At 34.8% G+C, this 22,961-nt stretch overlaps 1 protein-coding gene across 3 annotated transcripts in view; it reads left to right on the forward strand.

The window, feature by feature from the left end:
• The window catches only part of ARHGEF12 (Rho guanine nucleotide exchange factor 12), a 205,178-nt gene that overhangs the window by 137,021 nt on the left and 45,196 nt on the right, over positions 1–22,961 (forward strand). For all 3 annotated transcript variants that reach the window (XM_074215280.1, XM_074215282.1, XM_074215281.1), the window contains 8 exons: positions 3,994–4,172; positions 4,671–4,748; positions 4,945–5,064; positions 6,252–6,392; positions 10,248–10,322; positions 19,620–19,712; positions 22,182–22,292; positions 22,640–22,738. In XM_074215280.1, coding sequence (XP_074071381.1) covers positions 3,994–4,172; positions 4,671–4,748; positions 4,945–5,064; positions 6,252–6,392; positions 10,248–10,322; positions 19,620–19,712; positions 22,182–22,292; positions 22,640–22,738 — 896 coding nt within the window. The remainder of the gene's footprint in view (positions 1–3,993; positions 4,173–4,670; positions 4,749–4,944; positions 5,065–6,251; positions 6,393–10,247; positions 10,323–19,619; positions 19,713–22,181; positions 22,293–22,639; positions 22,739–22,961) is intronic.

Genomic DNA, 22,961 nt, shown 5'->3' on the forward strand with positions numbered 1-22,961 from the left:
CAAGCCTAATTCCTTTTTATTTTTTTCCTCACAATATCTACTTTGCATCACTTTTCTCTTGTTCTTATTTACATTATTGTATAAATATGTTAACTAAAACTATACACTAACATTTTTTTCATAGTGAAACTGTAGGAAATACCTCTCTTTATTTTTTCAAAAACTAGCTGAAAATGAAGACTTGAGCAAAAATGTGCCTGAGCAACCAAACTAAAGACAATAAGTAACTTATGCATTTAAATTATATTAGAGCTTTTCACTTAGATCCTGCTTGCTTTGACTTAATACTAAGGAAATGGATTTTTTTCTAGCTCTTGGCAGATAAAAAGCCTCAGATTAGAAAGGTGAGAAGATAAAGGGATGGGTAAGTGTCAGGAATCTCCTTTAGAGAAGAGATGTAGGTGCCTATACTTATTGTATGTTGCTTGTTCATATGCAATTTGTAAAGAGAAAACTCTGTCACACACAGGACTAAGTAGTGACAGGTAGTCCTAACAAGGAGCAAGGATACAAAACAAAACCCTAAAATTAAAGAAAGGCAGAACTGAGGAGAAAGTTCATTGTAAGCTTGTGGAACAACTCCAGGTACAAAACTGTGGAGAATGAAAACGGCATGGAGTATATAGTTGGACAACAGCCAGTTTGGTTGGACTTCCAAGTACATGAAGGATGATAATATGCAATAAAATTGTACAGGAAGGTGGGAACCAGATTGTGAGGGATTTTCAAAACCAAATGAAAGAAACTGTCTTGTCTTCAAGGTGAAAAAGAGCTGCTGAAACTTCTTGAGCAGGTACATGATATGTCAAACAATGAATCATGAAGAAAAGTTCAACTTTATATTCTTTTTTAGGTTTTTTCCCAAGACAAATGGGGTTAAGACTTGCCCAAGGCCACACAGCTAGGTCATTATTAAGTGTCTGAGACCGGATTTGAACCCAGCTACTCCTGACTCAAGGGCTGGTGCTTTATCTACTGCGCCACCTAGCCACCCCGAAAAGTTCAAATAATGTATTGTACACAAGAAGAAAGCAAGTTTGGAATATTTTAGAAATATTCCCAGACAGTATAAGGTTAGGATATTGCTGTGGTGTAGGAAATTGAGTTGATAGATTCAGAAAAATATGAAAAGACTTGGGCTTCACAACCTTCACAAAAACAGACGATAAGTAAAATAAGCATAGTACAGTCGTGTGTGTATTTACATATATATACATATATTTGTATGTTTATATATGTATATGAGTATATATGGGCATATATTTATGTAGTTTTAGACATCCGTTTGTGTGTGTGTGTGTGTGTGTGTGTGTGTGTGTGTGTTTGTGTGACTGTATGTCTGTGCTTAATTGTAGGTTTCCTGGGGTGGGGAAAAAAACAAAGTAAAAGTGCCCACATGGAACAAAAGAAAATCTACAGGGAAACAAAGATGGACAGCTTTGAACACAAATTGTAGTATTTATTATATAGGTTTTCTTGAAATGGACATTTATTACTTTATATATAATCTTATGTTCTGCTGTGTACAAGGTTCTTTCCCCTTGTTTTATGTTTAAGTTTTAAATAAATTTTAAAAATATTTCCATCTTAATGGCAATTAAAAAAATTACAACTTGCTAAGTATTGGTTACCTCAAGATACATTTTTGTGGAAATACTACATTCCCCAGAAATGCCAGATAAATGAGTCATTGATTTGTTTAGCTAACTCATTCAGATCATATCTTTTCTGCCAGGATATTTTTCTGCTCTACTGATGCCTAACTAGTATTTTCCCATCCTTTGTTTCTTTTTAATCCTAGGTATATACCTCTTGTATTTCCCTGTTGTATTTCTTAGTAATTTTGTGAGAACATTTTCCCAGTTTAATAAAATCTGTTTTCCAGAATTTTAGCAGCCCTCCCTAATTTTGTACGGGCGGTTTTATCTGTATAGATACTCTCTCTACTGATCCTGATCATCACCTTTTCATGTCTTATTTTTCAGTGTGATTTTTTTGCATGTCTTTTCATAAATTCTCAGTAAAGAATTGCTCTTTAATTTTCACTCAGCACAAACCTTTATTGTGTTTTTAATATTTCATGGTTGCCAGCACAACACTTTCATAATCTATCTGTTATTGTTTTCCTATGAATAACTATCTCTCAGTTATCTATGTTTTAGCAGGTGTCTTTATTTTGTATATAAATCTTTGTTGTTGATATACCCTATCCTCCTTAAACCCAACACATATGTCTAACTATTGATCTATGGATCACCATAAAATTTGATCCTCCTGAGATTCCACAATCACTGAAAGTGCATTGGTGTTAAATAGGTGGATTTGACAAAAGAGAGCTACTTGAGGGTCATTAGAATCATTGACTATGTTCTTCAGCTTTCCAAATGTGGTTTGATCTATTCTCTTCCTCTGTTTTATTTCTGGGTTTCACTGACCAGCTGTGTGTGTGTGTGTGTGTGTGTGTGTGTGTGTGTGTGTGTGTGTGTGAGAGAGAGAGAGAGAGAGAGAGAGAGAGTAAGCATGTCTATGTATATAGGCATGTATTTGGATAATGTTTAATTACACACACTGACTTACTAAAAAAACAGCCTATCCATCTAAACTGTAAGGCATAAACTGAAAATGTACATTCTTGATCTGCTTGTTTTTTTTTTCCTGTATGGAATACTTAACTAATCTCAAAGGGGCCATGGATCTCATTCAGAAGAATAATGGTCTATGACTTGATGTCATTACTGCAATCTGTGAATAGGCAGCCAAGTGGTACTGTGAATAGAGTCATGGACTCCTAGAGTCAAGAAGATTTGAATTCAAATTTGACCTCAGACACTATCTAACTGAGACACTATCTAGTCATAGATGCTCATACCCTGGGCATGTCCCTTAACTCTATTTGCTCCAGTTTTCTCATCTGTAAAATGAACTGGAGAAAGAAATGACAAACCACTCCATTTTCTTTGCTAAGATAATTACAAATGGTATCATGAAGAGTAAGACAAAACTGAACAACAAAAACATCTGTGAATAGCTTCTCTGATATTGATATAAAGGGATATAAAGAGCTATAAAGAGAGATAATTTTGCATTTGGGCTTTATAAAGGACATCCTCCATGACAGTAGGAACAGTATTTAATCAGCATGTGATCATATGTTAAGCATTATTTGATTTGATAAACAGGATCATTTATAAAGAATATCTGTATGTTTTCATCCATCAATGAATCATGCATGATTAGAAATCATGTATGCTTTAGAAATATTCTTTTGCAGGAAAGCCTTTTAGGTTGAATTGTATTCTACCAAGGCAAATACTTTTTGGTGATCAGATTTTGTATTCTATACACTTTTCAGTTGTTTGAGAGGCAATTTTGGCAATGAATAGAGTGCTGGCATTGGAATTAGAAGAAAAACAGGTTCAAAAACTACCTCTACCATTTAACAGTATTACTGTGCATAATTCCCTTAACCTTTCTGAGCTTGAAACTCTCAGATTCAAGAAGGAATTGAAAGACAGTGTAGTAGTGGAAATAGATTTGATTTGGAGTCAGAGCATCTCTATTTAATTCCTGACTCTGCTTTTTATTACTATATGACCTTGATCAAACCATAATTCTCTGCTTCTCACTTTCCTCCTCAGTTTCCTGCCCCAGAGGATTTTTGATAAATGAGTTGAAAAGGTCTTTTCCAGTTCTAAGTCTGTAATCCTCTGATCTATTATCTCCTTCCCACCTTTCAGAGTTAACAGTTGGAGATATAATTACAAATAAATGGGTTATATTGTACCATTCACTTAATGTGGCTGAGCTTCTTCAGTGTTTTCCCCAAGAAAACCAAGAAATTTAGACTAAATGACTTAAAAAGTTCCTTATAGTTCTTAATTATTTGATTGTAAAGCTTCGCTGATTATCAGAAATTTCATATTAATATTATTTTCTTCTTTTTTCCTTCTTTCTCCCTTTTCCTATTTCTGTTTTCCCTACTTTCCTCCTTAGCGGGTTCCTATGTAGCTCTCACTGTTCAGGGACGCCCTCCTGGGTCGCCCCAGATTCCATTAGCTGATTCTGAAGTAGAGTCAGCAGCCTTTGGACATATGTCTCCCATCATGACAACCCCTCATTCACCTGGAACATCTGGAAATACAGAGAGAATCACCAGCCCAGTGTTGATGGGGGTAAGAATTAAAATCTTCTAAAGAGCCTAGTTATATAATGATGTCTAATTTTTTATCTTAAAATTTCTGAATTGAAGTAGAGAGCATATATGTACATTAAAATTTTGGATTTAAAAAAAAACTTCCATATAATTTGGCCCATTTGTTAGTTCAGGAAAGGAGAAAACAGGAAGGATAACAAATGATTGCAATGCACCAGCCAAATTGGGTAAGGGAAACTTTTACATTACTTACCTAGCCAGCTCCTTTTTCCAGGTAATGCTATTAATGGCTAATATTTCTAAAACAACAAATTTAGTATAAGATGTGGAAAGTCAGAAATCTCTTTCTGATCATTCAACTTTAAAAAGTTAAAAATGCCTATGCAAATGGCAGCTCCTTGAACAGCCTAGAATAGAAGAAATTCTGTTATTACTTATTGATAAATTGAATAGAGTTGTCTCTTCTAAAATTTATTTTTTAGCTTGACTTTTTCTTGTTTTATTTCTTGTTTTTCAGGAAGAAAACAACGTCGTTCACAACCAGAAAGTAGAGATTCTGAGAAAGATGCTACAGAAAGAGCAGGAACGGCTACAGGTACCAAATTAGAAATGGGACCAGGTAGCAGGTCAAGAAAGAAAAGATTGTAAAGAGAGTTGAGAGCTGAAATGTCACATCCCAGTCATTAAGATGTTAGCATTGTTAACTAGTACACACACAAGAGCAGTTGGTAGATTTTGTTGTATTATTCTAGACTTTAGTGATTAACAAAATATTTGTTATAATTTGTCAGTTGTTGCAAGAAGATTATGGCCGCACACCTACTCAGCGATTGCTTAAGGAGATCCAGGAGGCCAAGAAACACATTCCTCAGTTGCAGGAGCAGTTATCCAAAGCAACAGGCTATGCTCAGGTAATACCACTGTTTGAATGCTCTTTAATCTTTCATGTTTCCCTTCAAGAAATGTTTTAAGGGGACTGTCAAATGAGTAAACAACTGTCCCTATACCCACATTGGTTTATTTGTGATGGTTGCCACTTGATTCCTGAGTCATGGTTTCATTACACACTCATTATCTCAATGTAGACATCTCTGAAGGAACTGTTATCTGTCTGAAGTTAAAAAGCTTATTGATACAGATTTAGATCCTTTGAAAGTATGAATAGATTGGGTTCTCTGAATCATAGGAATTTAAATTAGATGAAACCTTTAGAATCACTGTTCAACTCCCTTATATTACGTACAGGGAAACAGGCCTTGAGAGATTAAATGACTTACCCAAGTTGACACAAGTAACAAGTATTTGAGCTTGGATTCAAACCTGAGTTCATTGACTCCAGATCCATTGCTTTTTCTGTTATTCCCCAAAGGAAGGAGAATTTTATCTCAGTTCTATTGAAAGCATTTTATTTTTCTGTAATTTATAGGTAATGGACTTACTTGGTGCTTATAAGTCTTTACAAAAATGTGGTCTCTGGGCCTGTGGTTGTTTGTTTATAGAGTGGTGTCTGAAAGTTTGTGACTCATTGAAACTATGAAGGAGGAAAGAGAAGCTATTATGCATTTTTATAATGTCTTCATGTGACAGGCACTGTGCTGAACACTTCACAAATAATATTTCATTCAAAGGTAGGGAGTTGATTAACTAGAAGAAGTGTAATAATTTGAATCCCAGTGGAGACAAGAAAAGTAGATCACACTTTATTTTCAGATTTATAGATCATTGTGTCTCTAGTGCAGCTGTAGCTTCAAACTGTAGTCACTTTAACTGAAGTGATAGTTTACTCTTCATAGACATGTTTTAGAATCACAATAGTGATTAACAAGTTTTTTTGTTTTAAAAATCTTCCATTGTTTTATATGTATATATGTATATGATAACAACTACAACAAACACTGGTTACATGCTTGCTGTTTATGTAGCTTCACCTTCTGGTCTATAATATTACCGTTTCTTTTTGACTAGTTCCTGAGCCTTTGTCTTCTCATTAATGATTTTTATACATACATGTACAGAAATATACATATATGTATATATAAATACATGTCTGTGTATGTGTGTGTGTGTGTGTGTGTGCGTGTTTAAAAATCTGTTTTAGGATGGAGCTGTAGTTCTTGCCAGCAAGACTTCTGGTGACTCCTTTCTACTCAGTGATGTAGAAGCAGACAGTGGTGATGGATTGAGCAAAATTGATTATAGCAGTGGAGATGGTTCTCGACCTAATAGTGACATTGCAGATGTAAGTATTAAACATTTCAAACTTTAATCATTTTCTTCCCAGATCTACTTTTTTGTTTTGCTTTTAAAAAGTTGTCGTTAGTTTTCTGATTGGTAGTAGATTATAGTAGATTAATAGTAAAAATCATGAGATATAGAATTTTAGATCTGAAAAGGTATTTAAATATCATCTATTCCAACAACTTTGTTTGACAGGTTAGGAAAATGATGCTCATAAAGGTTAAGTGACTTGCCCAAGATTATCAGAATACTGTAGTTTTAGAGATAGAGGATCTAAATTTCCCACTTATCACTAAAAGTGAGCTTAAGTAAGTCATTTTACCTTTTGGGCCTGTATCAGTTCCTCATCTGTAAAAAGTGAACATGGAACCATGTAATCCCTAAGGTCTTTTCCCTCTCTAAATCTTTAATCCTACAACTCCAGGTTTCCTGGCTTTGAGCTCAGTCCTCTTTTATAATCTCATTTATATAATAATTTCTTGTTTATCAACACCATCATTGTCTTTTTCTTTCTTTCTCTCTTTCTCTCTTTCTCTCTTTCTCTCTTTCTCTCTCTCTCTCTCTCTCTCTCTCTCTCTCTTTCTCTCTTTCTCTCTCTCTTTCTCTCTTTCTCTCTCTCTTTCTCTCTTTCTTTCTTTCTTTCTTTCGCAAGGCAAATGGGGTTAAGTGGCCTGCCCAAGGCCACACAGCTAGGTAATTATTAAATGTTGAGACCGGATTTCTGGATTTGAACCCAGGTACTCCTGACTCCAGGGCCGGTGCTTTATCCACTGCGCCACCTAGCCACCCCGATCATTGTCTTTTAACAGAACAATATTATGAATAAAAATATTAAATGCAGTATTGTATTGTGTCTTCTAGTTTTGGAACTCACTTTTCTCCATGTATACCCAACAGCCAATATTGTTTATTTCAAGGGTATGGAATTCCACAAAATGTATCGTGTTACTTCATAGAGAGGCCAATAATGTCATGGCCTTCTTATTGAACCAGGAGGTCATTAGTTGATATCTTTAAAAGCATGATAATATTCTATTTGTGGTCAGAGTGACTCAGTCCTGAATCATAGGGCAAACTGACATTTCTGAGAGGAAAAGTCCCAGTCATGCTAGTCTATACTTTAATTGTGATTATCAATAGATGTCTCTTCATAAATCTTTCATATGGTAACTATGCATAAATATTTATCAGATTATAAAAAAGAATTTATCAGTTGATTTTTAAATATCTTTCCTTCCATAAGTATGTTAATAAGTTTAGTGATCTCATTTTTTTGATCAAAACTACATCCATTTTAAGGAATATATGGAAGTAATAGGAAAGCTAGTCATTTAAGCCATCCTTTGAGGACTTTTCAAGTTTGATTACTGAAAAGAATTCAGATAAATTACCAGAATAGTGATAATAGTTGCAATGAATTATTCTACATGGTGAAATTATTTTCATGTCCAGCTGATTTTTTTATAGTATTATATTATATTATATTATATTATGTTATATTATGTTATATTATGTTACATTGAATATATATAATATTATAGTATTATAGTATATTATTGATTTACAACTGTTAATTCTTTTTAGCAAATGCTTTCTTCAGTCTTTCTCAATAGTTATAAAGTATTTAGCATTCTATATCCTTTCTTGTCATTGTCCAAAAAAATATGAATCATAATATTATCAATTTAGAACTGGAAGTGACCTTAGAAGCCATCTAGTCCAATTCTACTATTTTACAAATTAGTAAAGTGGGGCTAAAATGGTAAAAGATTTTCCTGGGATCACCAAGGTATTTAAGTAAGGTGAAATTTGAATTTGAATTATCTTGATTCTGAAGTAGAGTACTCTACATAATTCTTTGTGGTTTGGAGAATTTTATACTCATGTTCAAAGGGAATGAAGAAAGAGCTAAGTTCTTTTGTTTGATTTATAATTAACTTTATTACTTATTCCTCAGGGAAGCTAGCTGACTCAGTGAATAGAACATTAGACTGGAAATCAGGAACTCATCTTCACTTAATCTTGTTTTTCTCAGTTTCCTCATTTATAAAATGAGCTGGAGAAGGAAATGGCAAACCAATCCAGTATCTTTGCTAAAAAGACCCCAAATGGTGTCACAAAGAATAGGATAAGATTGAAGCATACTTCCACAACACTCTTCTTCTTGTCAGATGTTCTGACCACAAACTTCCTACTTCACCCCCACACTACTCCCCCCAAAACAAGAAGCAAAAAATCAAAATGTCATAAGTCTCTAAGCTAATGAATGTACAAAAGATTTTAGAGTATGAAGAAGATAGGGACTGAAGATGTTTAAATGATATTACCTTTTTTTTTTAAGGTTTTTGCAAGGCAAATGGGGTCAAGTGCCTTGCCCAAGGCCACACAGCTGGGTAATTATTAAGTGTGTGAGATTGGATTTGAACCCAGGTACTCCTGACTCCAGGGCCGGTGCTTTATCCACTGCGCCACCTAGCCACCCTGATATTACCTTCTTTCCTCTTCTCTGTTGAGCACTTTTCATATATTAATTCATTTTGCCTTAAGGAAATAGGTTTTTGAATTGAATAGAATTTAAAGCTAGAAATAATATTAGGGCATCCTGTTATTTTATACATTGGGAAGTTGGAACTTAAAGAGATCAGGAGACTTGTCCATATTTAGAGGTGTGTGTGTGTGTGTGTCTGTGTGTGTGTGTGTGTGTAGTGGAAGATGCTGAACTAAAGCTGAACCTGCTGATTTTCTGTCTCATGTCCATTTTCTTCCTACACATTATTGCTTTAGTATTATCATTCTTACATGAAAATGTTTGGGCTTTGTTTCATGTATTCATTAAAATGAGATTTTTTTTTCCTAAGGCTAAAACATTTCTAATGATTTCTGACCAATATTTCATAGTTAGACTTTTCTCCCCCCCCCAAAATGCAGTAGATTAGGATAAAACTAAATGTTGATAGATGGTTTTTTTAAAAAAATTGATAGCTTGGGGCGGCTAGGTGGCGTAGTGGATAAAGCACCGGCCCTGGAGTCAGGAGTACCTGGGTTCAAATCCGGTTTCAGACACTTAATAATTACCTAGCTGTTTGGCCTTGGGCAAGCCATTTAACCCCACTTGCCTCGCAAAAAAAAAACCTAAAAAAAATTGATAGCTTTTAATAATTAGTAGGTCTATAATATTAATCATCTTTAAAGAAATTGGGTAGCAATAGCTAGTTTTTTTCCCCCTTTCAAATAACTTTTTCCCTTCCAAAATAATGATTTAGATAAAGTACTTTGACTGGAGATCATTAACTTAGAGATGTTTTAGGAAATTTTATGAAGACTCAGCTAAGACTTTTGAATACTATGAAAATGAAATTTGAGCATTTTTTTTGGAAAGAGGTTAATAAGAATCTTGAATTGCTAAACTTTAAACTTCAATGAGATATTTAAACTTGACCAAATAAAGAGGTCAATTTTATACTTTATTGTATGGAAGATTAATACTTCTTCTTTGTTGAAATGTAATTGTTATCTTAGTTTGGAAAGGGAAAGACCTACAGAAAATTTTCAGTGCTACTAAAATCTCCTTATGCTCCATCCAATTGTCTTTCTGGTCCCACATCTTTGATATTTTTCATATTCTGCTTCAACTTTTTTTGATGTTTAACGGTGGTCCTCCTCATGCCCATATGTTTATTGGGTGTTCCTGCACATATTTTGTCATCTGTTTTCCTTTTTCCTTTATAGTTATTGAGTAATTCTGAAGCAGGTAGAGGATTTTTTTTGGTTATGACTCAAGGGTTATTTTTCCTTATCTTCTTTTGGTGGCTGTACTGAAACTCAATGTTTTTTGTTTTGTTTTGTTTTTTGGTAGAGTCCCAGAGGTGGCTTGAAAGAAAGAATTTATCTAGAAGAAAGTCCAGAGAAAAGTGAGATGATGCTAGATAATGTGAGTATTTAGTTCATGCTATATTAATACTTTCTGTTAATGTTTTCTATCCTTAAGTGAAATATCCTGTGAAATTCATATAAAATATACAAATGAAGATTTTCAAATATTTTGATTATTTTTTAAAATTCAATTTGATTAGTATTTTAAAATAAATTTATAACCAAGAATATAACCAAGTATAAAAATATTAAATGATTAGTAATATGAGGACTCCTCCTCTAATCAACAGTAAAATAATAGAAGTAGAGGTCCCAGCTGCATACTTATTTCTATTCTTTCAACTTAATTTCCTTTGAAATATTATATGCTAAAGGTTAAAGCAAAATACCAATGGATGTTTTAGGAGGAATTAGTGCATGCTGTTATAGTACACATAGAGTAGTAACAAATCATATCAACTTCTCAGTTATCTATATATGAATACACTTCTGCAATTTCTATTGTAATTTCTGTGCAGATAACATCCAGATTTGTCTTTGATCTTGACTTCATTACTCCAATCCTATGTTTTTACTAATTGCTATATATTTTCACTGGCTTATCTTACCAGTACCTGAATCCCATAATATATGAAACTGAAATCATTACCCATTCACTCACCCAATACCCCATACACAATTAAATTTTTCCTGTCTTCTATCAATGATGCCATCATTTTCTTAGTCACTTAAACTCAAAATCTTTTTAAAATTCTTTTCTCTTGGCAGATCAATAGCCAATTCTTGTTCATTTGTCTTTAACATCTGTTTTTTTTTTACCTTTTCCTCTACACAACACCCCAATTCAGACTCTTTATCACGTCACTAACACTCTGTAGGTATGATTTTATCTTTGAATTCAACCCTGCCATCTAAGTAGCTGTATTACTTTGGGCAAGTTACCTCATTCCTTTGTTTCCTATAAAAAGGGTTTGACTGATGACTTAAATGGACTTGTAGATAATACTATAGAGAAATCTCTAAATCTACAAATCTCTGAGCTTCCCTAATCCTTTTGATAGTCCTGAAATTTATCTTGAGCTTTCTGTATTCCACATCTTTGAATAAGTTGTTTAATAAGTACTTTAAAAGCCAAAAATAGGATCGAAGAATTTGGTCCTGGAAATAATAAAACCATTAAAAATTATTGAATGGAGAATAATACAGTCAGATTTGTTCTTTAGGAAGACCATTTTGACAGCTGAGTGGAGAATAGGTTTGATTTGGGAGACACCTGAGGTAGGGAATTTCATGTACTGAAGCCCACCATTGTCGTGGTCAGGGCAAGAAACAATAAGAGCCTCCACTAGGTGGTTGGTACCTATGTGAATGAAGTGATGGGGATATAGTCAAGATGTTGTGAAGATAGAAGCAACAAGACTTGCCAAACGCTTAAACATATAGAGTAAAGGTGACAGTCAAAGAATATGACAAGATTGCAGACCCAGGTTACTGGAAGAATAATAGTAGTAGTAAGTCGTGAATAGTAAGGAAACTTGAAAGAATGGAGAGATTTTAATGAAAGATAATAATTTCAATTTTGGACATGTCAAATTTAAGTTGTGTTGAGATGTCCCATAAGTTGTCTGGGATGTCCCAGAAAGAGTTTGTAATGTGAGACTGGAGCTTAGGGATGCATGCGTCTATCTAGAGATCATAATTGAAATACTGATGAGATCATCAAGTAAGATAATATAGAAGGAGGAGGAGGAGAGGACCAAGAATGGAACCCGAGAGATCCATTGTTACTGGGTGTGACTTTTATAAAAATACATTGGAGGAGCCTGGAAAGGTGTGATCAGAAAGGTAGCAGAAGAACCAGGAGAAAACAGTGTTGAGAAACTCCTGAAGAGAATATCCAGGAAAAGTGGGTGATTGACAGTTAAAGCTTCAAGAAGGATGAGGATTAAGAAAAGTCTGTTCAATTTGGTAGTTAAGAGATTGGTTTCTTTAGAGTGAGTTTCAGTTGAATGATGAGAATGGATACCATATTGCAGAGGTTTTAGAAAAGTAAGAGAAGTGGAGCCACTGATTGTAGATGGCTTTTTCAAAGAGTTTAGCCATAAACGGGAAGGAGGTAATAGCTAATGGGGATGCATCCATCAAGTATAAGGGGTTTTTTTGGTTTGCTTTTTAAAGGAGAAAGGAAGCATAGACACGTTTTGTAGGCATTAGGAAAAGGACCAGTAGTTAGTGAGAGGCTAGGACTGATAGAGAGGGCAATCAGTAGGAGAAGATGGGATGGAACAGAATCATTTGTTTGCTTTGGCTAGGAAAAGGACCATGTCTTATATGAAATGATTAGAGTATGAGGGAAGACATTTAAGTGAGATGAAATGAGGAAGAGTGTAAAAGAGAGAATTCAGCAAAAGATCTCAATTTTTTTTTCAGTGAAAATGAGACATGAGGGAAGAGAATATCTTGAGAGTTTTGAGGAAGAGTGAAAAGGTTTTGAATAGTTATTCTGATGAGCAACTGAGTAACTCAATTAGGGAATTGTAAAATGATTGCCCTGCTGAAGTTAGAGCTCAATTAAGATTAAGTTACACTTACAAAATGAACACAGTCAGAACTGGACTATTTTGTGAGTCTCTGTTTTTTTCTCCAGCTCTGATAAGAATAATGTAAATGGAACTGAAATCAGTGGATTATGAGATTGATCCAAAATTGGTATTTAGTAAGAAATAATCAGTGATAGGATAAAGGGATAAGGGATTAAATATTAGGGATGGTATGAGCATTGAATTATTTCACTAAGGGGTTGAACAGATAGGTAACAGGAGAATGTGGTAAGAAGTCATGGCATTATGAAATCTTAAAGTTGTAAAGGGACAAAGAAGTCATGAGAAGGATCTCTTTCATTTTTAGACTCTAAGTCTTCCTTTAAACTAAATATTCATAGCTGCAATGTATAGATTTTGGTTCTATATCTGTTTTCTAGGGCAAAGCAATTAAAGGTATATATCTCTCTTCCTCTTCACAAAACCATTAAGACACTTAAGGATTCATTTCCACCATCTATCTTTGTTCATCTCTCATTCCCCACCAAGTTTTCTCTTGTCTAGGATAAACATTTCCAGTTCTTTCAATCAATTCTCATATGGTATAATTCTCTTCTTTTGACACCATATCTTTAGTTCTTCATCCCTAGTTCCTTAAATTATGTGACTTCAGGTTCCTCACAATCTTGTCTCCCTTCTTTACTTATAGTGCCTTGAACTAGACATAGTTCTGAAGATGTGGTCTGATTGGGTAGGCTTTTATAATGAAAATACCATCATCCCTCTTCTAGATGCTCTACTTCTTTTAATTCAGAAAAATACTGCATTACCTTTTTTGACTCACATCATTTTGTTGACTTGATCTTTTTTAAACTTTACTATACATTTATTCCTTTTTATTTTTGTAAAAACAAGTTTTAGTATTCATTTTTTTTACTCTTGAGTTCTGAATTCTCTCCCTTCTTTCTATCCCACTTCCCCTCATTGAGAAAGCAAGTTATAGCTTAAAATTGGGTAATCATGCAAACATTATCATAATAGGCATGTTGTGAACGTATACATAACCCTCCTGCATCCCCCCCCAAAAAAGGAACCTCAAGAAAAATAAAGTTAAAAAAAGTATGCTTCAATCTATATTCAGACACATCAGCTCTGTCTTTGAGAATGGATAGTATCCTTTATCATAAGTCCTTCAGAAGTGTCTCAGGGTTACAGCATTGCTGAGAAAAGATGAGTCATTTCACAGCTGATCATTCTGCAGTATTGCTGTTACTTGGTATTAGTACATTCCCCATGGCATCTGCTGATATAAGCCTTTCCAGGTTTTACTGAGAACATCCTTAGAGCAGAATAGTATTCCATCATAATCACACATCACAGTCTGGTCAGCCATTCTCCAGCCATTAGGCATCTCTCAATCTCTTGTTCCTTGCCACCAGAAAAGAACTATAAATATCCTGGAATATATATATATATATATATATATATAGGCCTTTTTTTCCCTATTTTTCATTTATTCTGGAATGTAGATTTGATAGTGGCATTGCTAGGGTAAAGGGTAAGCATATTTCATAGCTCTTTGGACATAGTTCCAAATTGCTCTACAAAATTGTTGAATCATTGCACAATAGTACATTAATAGCTAATTTTCCCTACATCTCCTCCAACATTTGTCATTTTCTCTTTCTCTCCTATTAACCAGTCTATCTGATTTGCATAAGTCCCAGCAAAGCAAAAAAGGTGAAGGGAGACTGCCCTCAAGGAGCTTATGGTCAAGTAGGGGAGATAACATATAAATAAATAAATAAATACAAAGCACATGCTACATTAAATAAATAAATAAATAATCACCAGAGAGGAAGGCATTACAATTAAGATGGATCAGGGAAGGACTCCAGTGAAAGACAGGATTTTAATTTGGGATTAAAGAAAGCCAGGGAGGTCAGTAGGCAGAACAGAGAAGGACAGTATTCTAGGCATGAGAGACAACCAAAGAGAATACCTGGAGGAGAGAAACAGGCTGTCTTTTTTTGTGTAACAGCCTGGAGACTAGTATCAATGGATCAAAGAGTATGTGCTGATGAATAAGGTAAAAGAAGTGGACTAGATTATGAAAGAATTTTGAATACCAGAGGATGTTGTATTTGCTCCTGTAGACAATAGGGAGCCACTGGAATAGAAGAGACATATCAGACCTGCACTTAAGGAGAATTATTGGAGTAGGGAGAGAGTTAAAGCAGGCATCCACCAGCTGCTGTTCAAAGTCTTGGTGTGAGATGATGAGGGCCTGCACCAAAATGTTGGCATTATCAGAGGAGAGAAGGGTCCATTTTTGAGAGATGTTACAAAAGTGAAATCAATAGACCTTGGCAATAGGGGTATGAAAGACAGTGAGGAATCCAGGATGTCTCCTGGGTTGAGAGACTGGAAGGATGTTGCTCTTTTACAGCAGTAGAGAAGATAGGAGTTCTGTTTTGGACATGGTAAGTTTAAGATGTCTTGGGACATCCACTGAAAGGCAATGGAGATGTGAGATTAGGAGTCAGGAAAGTGATTTGATTTTAGAACCATTAGCATAAAAATAGTAATTAAATACACTGGAATTAATGAGATTACTAAATGAAGTAATGTAGAGAGAGAAGGGAAAAGGACAAGGAGAGAATCCTAAGGGTTGCCTAAGGTTAGGGAGATGCTCTGCAGGAGAATGAGGAGTGAACAGATAAATAGGAGAAAAAAGTAGGAAAGAATGGTATCCCCAAAAGATAAAAGAATCAAAGAGAAGAGAGAAAGTGTTAAAAACCACAGAGAAGTCAAGGAGCATGAGATTGAGACTAGAACTTAAAGAGTATTACTAACTTTGGTCAACCAGATTGGAAACATCCTCTAACCTAGAGGTGGCCAGAGCCACACAAAGCAGAGTAGAGAGGAAGAATCAGGATACAAACAAAATTTTAATTAATTTCAAAGTGATGGAAATGCTTGCAAGTGGAATTTCTTCATCCTGAATAGGAGGGCTTATCACTGTTAAATTTGGGGCCACTTATACACATAAAAACCACAAGTGGGCTGGACCACAGCACAATCATTCTTATGTCTTGAGACAGTTCTCATGGTTGACACTTCTTGGGCTCCAGTCTTGTAGGAACAATCTCTCACATCATAAGGGTCATCAAGTCTTGTAATTGTTCAGTGGGGTAGGGAACCAGAGTGAATATTGTGATTACAGAAGTACAATATCTGATTCTGTTCACTTGGAAGTTACACGAGCACAAGAATTGTGAGCATGTCAGGAGATGTGATGGATAACTTTAGATTGTAAACCCATTGCTTCTCAGATCCTGAATATAGGGGGCATAAATCCCTCAGTGAACATCTGGTGCCAGTCACCAAGGATTGTTGTTATGCTCAGAGCACATCTGACCTGCTGGGCCCTAGCTCTAGAAAATAGTTTGAAACTTTGGAGAGTACACTCAGACTTTCCACCATTCTACTTCTTATTGTAATTATATATGTTACCTCTCCTTTGAGTTTGCCAATTCTTTGGAAGTTGAGGTTAATTTTTTTTTTAATCCTCATATGCTTGACAGCACCTTTAAAAAGTACCTTCCATACAGAAGGTGCTTAGTAAGTATTTGAATTAATTGGATCCTTATTCATATAACATATTTTACTCCAAGAATCTGAGATACCTTCTCAAATAGTGGTATATCTGACAGGTAATTAATGCTGCAGAAGTCATACAAATGCAAAATTAATGTGTTATTGGGATAAATGGTTCAACCTTTTTGAGCCTCAGCCTCTTGACCTATCTGAACTCTTTCCATCTTTTAGAGTTTGTAATTCTAAATTGTTTAGTAATTTGGATTATTTTGACTAATGCTTACCTTTTCTGTACTGTCACATTGTCTGAAAATGATTTCCAGAAAAACATATTTTCCAGTCATAGTTGAAATCTTCTTTCAAAGGGACAACTAGGTGACACAATGGATAGAGCACCAGCCCTGGAGTCAGGAGTACCTGAGTTCAAATTTGGCCTTGGACACTTAATAATTGCCTAGCTATGTGACCTTTGCAAAGTCACCTAATCCCATTGCCTTGAATTTTAAAAGAAAATCTTTCAAACTCTCCTTCCCACTTAAAAGTAAACTTAACAGATCCTATTTTTCATTTCTTGCATCTAGTCAATGCTTTAGGGTTATGTTGTTAGGAGTATTGCTAAAAAACTGGCTATGTAGTGGCATTTCATTGTGGATGATAGTTTCATTTTAGTAGCATTCAAAAACTAACCTAAAAAAGTTAGATCCAAATAGCTTATGTAGAACCAGGTGTTTTGGGTTTTTTTTAAAGCTACATATATGTTTAGATTGTACCATTACTTTGAAAACCTTCTTTAAATAAGATTTAGCATTTTGCTTCCCAAAACAGCCAAACATTATTTCTAATAACAGCCCAAATATACATGTGCTCATGTACTAATGGTGTTAAATGTAGGCAAAGTGAGAGTTCCCTTGTTTTCTGTTTAGTTTGCACATCAACCATATTTTCTTTACTGCACTGAAGTAGCTATTAGACTCTATAACTAAGAGTTGATTTGAAATGAATTTTGCTTATCTTTCATAGGAAAGATTTTTGATTGTCATAAGTGTCGCATTTATTTTCACATTATTAATCAGATTCATTTACAATTTCTTACTTCTAATTTGAGAATTAGAATGTTAAAAGTTGTCATTTGCAGCATAATTCAACACAGTACCCATTTATTAAGCACCACTTTGTGCCAGGGACTGTGCTAAGTGCTAAATTAAAAGCAAGGTAGACCCTACCTTCAAGGAGTTTATAATTTAATAAGGAAAGACACCTTTCAAAACGAAACTGAAAAATGGGTGGGGGCAGCCTGTGTGGTGTGGGCTGTGTATGTGTGTGTGTGTGTATGTGTGTGAAAGGAGGACTATGAGGTTCTGTATACTTCAAACCTAATAGAGCTATCAGTAGAAAGTGGAGAATTACCTGTATGGTTCATATCCCAGCACCCCCTTTAAAGGAAAACTTTGGGAGGAGTTTAGTACTCTACCCCATAGCCTTCCTAATAGAGGGGGAGAGAGGAATCTTAAGGAGTTGGGAAGATGTTTAAAAGGAATGTCAGGTGGTATGAAATATGTCAGGACACAAGGATACTTCATTTATCTAAGCCTGATTAGTAATTGCTAAAAAATATTTGGATGTCTGTTAGTTTGCTATTATTGAATTAGCCTCAAATATTAGAACCTCAGTGATTTGATTAATGAGGCATATGATGACAGGAGACTTACTTTCTGTAGCTCATATATTCATCAGTTGAAATAAATATATGTTTAAGAAAATATTGATGACATTTTCAACTGCTCATTGAGCAACCACTCTAGAGGAAATTTCACTTATTCTTCCTCTTTTCAAGTTATCTATTGGTGTGAATTTTATACCCTTCCCTATAAAGACTGTCCCTCTAAAAATGAGAGATCTGTAAAGGGGGAAAAACACATTTAGGTACTCAGTGAGCCATAATGACAATTATTTTATTTAAACCATCTCTGATTATTTTAAAACTCTAAAGTTGTTTCTTTATTCTCAAAGGAGACATGACATCAGGGAGGTGATGCTATGACATGCAAGTGTGTTGGATTTGAGTGAGGGGGGGGTACTGTGCAAGTTCAACAGCCTTGTTTTCTCCTCCTGATCCGTCTGGATCCAGTAGCCAGATATAGATCAGGGTGCCTGGACGGTAGTAGAATCCATGGATTAATCTAAAGTACAAAGGTAGAATTTGGTGCTTAGATGAAGTTTCTCAATAAAAATGGGACAAAAAAAAGAGAAAAGCACTTAATTAACCTTTTGATTAGCTAAGATTTGTAGTTTAGACCATTTGAAAAATTAGTATACAACTCTTAACACCTTTTTCCACCAGCTTAGCATAGTTAAAAGCGGACAGGATTTGAAATTAGGGAAGTTAAGACCTAACTCTTGCAACTAGCAAGATCTTCAGCCTTGAGAAAGCCCCTTAAGCTTTTGGGACCTGTTTTCTCAACCATTTTATGAGAGATTTGGACTAAGACTGCTCTTCAAGTTTTAAATACTGTGACTTCCATAGTGAATTCTGCCCCCATTGAATTGAGAAAAGCTGCCTGAAGATTCTGTGAAAGAATGATAATAATAATGCAAAAATCTTAGGTTTCATAGAGTTTAGACCAGTACTCAGCACAATAAAAGTATTATCCTTCTTTTCCCTACTCCTAATCCTGTCTCTTCCTCCCATTCTTCTTCCTCTGGGTTCCCTTGTTTTGTAAAATAGCAAAGCTTTAGTAACCAAGAGTTTAGGAAAACATAGGACTCCATCTCCAAAGAAGATTTCTGGAGGATTCCTTGACAAAACAGAAGAGGATTGTTAGGTCAGTTTTTTGGGGTGTGGGGGGGTATCCTTCCATGCTATTGGTCCATGCTTTGAAATATTTGAAGGTTTCTATTTGATAAAAATTTCTTCAGATTACTTAAGCCAAATCTTTTAGACCTAAGAACAACTTTACTTTTATTTCCTGATTTTCCTTTCTAGTCCCTTCTCTCTGCTGATTTTCTCTACTTAGTTCTATTTGTATATGTGTTCTGTCTGTACATAGTTGTTTCTTGTGTTGTTTCCACCATTAGTGTATGAGCTCTTTGAAAGCAGGGACTGTGTTTTGCCTTTCTCTTTTCTTTATCCCCAGTACTTAGCATACTGTCTGGCACTTGGTAGGCTTTTCATGAATGCTTATTGACTACAATATTAATATCTGGTTCTTTCCCAGGACACTCAGTCAAATATTGGGAGTCCCTTGATTCGAACAGCACCTCAGATCATTGGAGCAGAGGATGATGACTTTGGCACTGAACATGAACAGGTGATGATTTTCCTAAAGCAGGAACTATCCATTTTTAAAATATTGCCAAATTTGTTAACAAAAACTAACACCTTCCTGGGTCCATGAAGCAACAGCTGCCAGGATCTGATTTTGAATTTTCAGGCAAGCACTCTCTTGGGTAAATTACTATTTTTAACCTTAAACTTCTCCCCAATAGTCAAAGGCTCTGATGTTAAGACCCTGAGTGTACCTCATCATGATCCATTAATTTTTTTTCTTTTGAATAGTCTTAAAAATAAAAGTATAAGCTCAAGCTTGTCCATATCTTATTCACTCTCTTGTTACCTATTTCCTCACACTTAATTAAATCCCCCAAATTTGAGTTGATATAGGATAATTATAGTATTATCTTAATTATAGGATACATAGATTGAATAGCAAATAACTTTCACTTAGCTCTAATAAAAACTCTCCATTCTCTAAGCCAGTAGTCTCCAAACTTTTTTGACTATATACTGCATTTGCAAAGATTTTTTTTAATATCTTTTCAAAATATTTGTATTTACTGGTTATTTATAAATCACATACAGGTATTCTTTTATTAGTAATTATATACATTTTAAACTTAAACAGAAATAAAAATTAAGAAAGATAAGATGAAGAGAAGTACTGAAGTGCAGTGACACTCAGATCTGTACTTCAGCAAGGAGACCAGTTAGGAAGCTATTGCAGTAGTTTAAGTGATAGGGGACTAAACTGATATGGTGCCTCTCTGAGTAGAGTGAAAGGGAGAAATAGGAGAGATATCATGAAGGTGAAAGAAGCATTATTTAGGGACTGATTAGTTGTATGAGATGATGAGTAATGCCAAGTACATATCTATGTATGTGTGTGTTTGTATGTGTACACATGTACATGGATACACATATATAATCTCTTTAACTTGCCTTTATTTGCCATCTCAATATGCATTAAATAGAATGCATTACTCTTCCCAAAAAAATCCATCTTTTTTTTTCTGGACTTCCTTATTTGTATTGAGGATATCATCATTCTTCCACTTGCACAGGTTTTCTACTTCATCATAATTCTCAATGTTTCATTCTCCCTCAATCTACATACATATCCAGTTGGTTGTCTGGTCTTAAAGTTTCTATTTCTACATTATCTCTTGTGAATATCCTGTTCTTGTATGCAAATGGCCAATATCTTGTTCAGACCCCCAGCTTCTCTCTCATTGCCATTACCCTGATGACTGATCTCTTCCCCTCTTCAACCTCTTATACACACAAGTACCAAAGTGATTTTCCAAAACACAGGTCAGATCCATGCCACTCTCCTGTGAACTCTGTTGTTTTCCTATTATCTCAAATGCAGGCTATACCATCCTTCTCAATTTAGCTCTGATGTGTCTTTCTAGTTACTATGTATCATTCCTCTTTATGTATTCTGGAATGCATTCAGACTCTTCTTGCTATTTTTCATATGTTCATCTCCTGTCTCACTGCCTTTCCTGGAATACCTTCTCTCTTCACCTCCACCTCTTAGAATCCTTAATTTTCTTCATAACTTAGTTCATATGTCACCTTTTATGTTTGAGGCCTTTCATGAATTCCCTAGCTGCTAGTGTCTCTCTTTCCCCTCCATTCCCTTGTATTTAATATATATTTTGAATATAATTATATATGTATATGTTACCTCCCCAAAATAGAATGTAAACTCTCAAAAGCAGGGACTGTTTCATCTGTCTTTGTATCAATGATGCATCATCATCACTATTGTCACCTTCACTATCATGCTTTTAAGTTTTATGAAATACTTTACAAATTTTATATATTTGTATATAAATATAAAAATATTTTATCCTCAAAAAAACTCCCATGAAATCCCATTAAAAAACCCTTGGAAGTCAGTACTATTACTGTCTTCATTTTACAGATGAAGAATCAGAGACAGAGGTTCACTTACTAGGGTCACATAGCTAGTAAGTATCTGAGACTGACTTTGAACATGGTTATTGACTATCCAAAAAAGCAAAGAAATACATTGTTGAATTAAAGGCACTATAATAATTTTGTTGTTGTTCAGTCATTTTTCAGTTGTGTCTGACTCTTTGTGATCCTTTTGGGGTTTTCTTGGCAAAGATCCTGGAGAAGTTTGCCATTTTTTTCTAGCTCATTTTATGGATTAGCAACTGAGACAAACAGGATTAAGTGACTTGGCCAGGGTCATACAAACTAGGAAATGTTAATACTGGAAGAAGTACCATACTTGCACTTTTTGTAATTTTTTGACTTCTATCTTATTAAAGCCAAACATCTAATCTAGTTCATTCCATCACCATCAAAGACTCATTCTGACTACCCTGAAATTTGATAGTTTAATTTGCTAATAAATTATTATAGTTACTCTTAATAGCTTTGGATTTTCTCTTCTTTCTACCCAGTTGAAAGGTGTGGGCACATAGGTATATACATTTCTCAGTGTAACTCTTCTTTTTTTTTACAGATTAATGGACAATGCAGCTGCTTCCAAAGTATTGAACTGCTGAGATCTCGCCCTGCTCACTTAGCTGTGTTTTTACACCATGTGGTTTCACAGTTTGACCCTGCAACATTGGTGAAATATCATTGTTTCACATATTATTCTGATTCACAAGTATACCTTATTCCTCTCAAAGCCTAAGGTTCAGGTGTTCACTTTCATAGGATAGTTAGAAGGGGGTTAAGAGTGGGGAAATGAAAGGATGAAGAAGAATTCTCACCCATGAGGTCAGACTCCTTTTGTTTAAATAAATAAATAAAATCGCTATGATGTTCCTTTCAGTCTTGACAGTTTGGTAATAGTCTTTCTTAAAATAACTTATCAGTAAGTACACAAGATAATTCTTTGACATGAATGGATTGAATTTATGATGATCTCTCATTTTCTCTCTCTGTTGTTTTTTTTTCTCCTTTCTACTATAGCTCTGTTATCTTTATTCAGACTTATATAAACAGACTAATTCCAAGGAGACTCGGCGCATCTTCCTTGAGTTTCACCAGTTCTTCCTGGACCGAGCAGCAGTGAGTTTCCAATTTAATGTTCCGTCTTTAACGTCCACCATCTACATATTAAACAATTATGCTTAATTATGTTGTGTGAGATAAAAATACAAAGTCCTTACCTTCAAAGAATTTACAGTCTAGTAGGAGTTGACATATATATATACAGCTAAATATGCTATAAATTAGGATGTGATACATGCCTAAAACTTAGTATAAAATTAAGTGACATAAGTTAGGGAAT

This window comes from Macrotis lagotis, chromosome 1 (assembly GCF_037893015.1).
Source record: "Macrotis lagotis isolate mMagLag1 chromosome 1, bilby.v1.9.chrom.fasta, whole genome shotgun sequence".
In the NCBI taxonomy this organism is placed as follows: domain Eukaryota; kingdom Metazoa; phylum Chordata; class Mammalia; order Peramelemorphia; family Peramelidae; genus Macrotis; species Macrotis lagotis.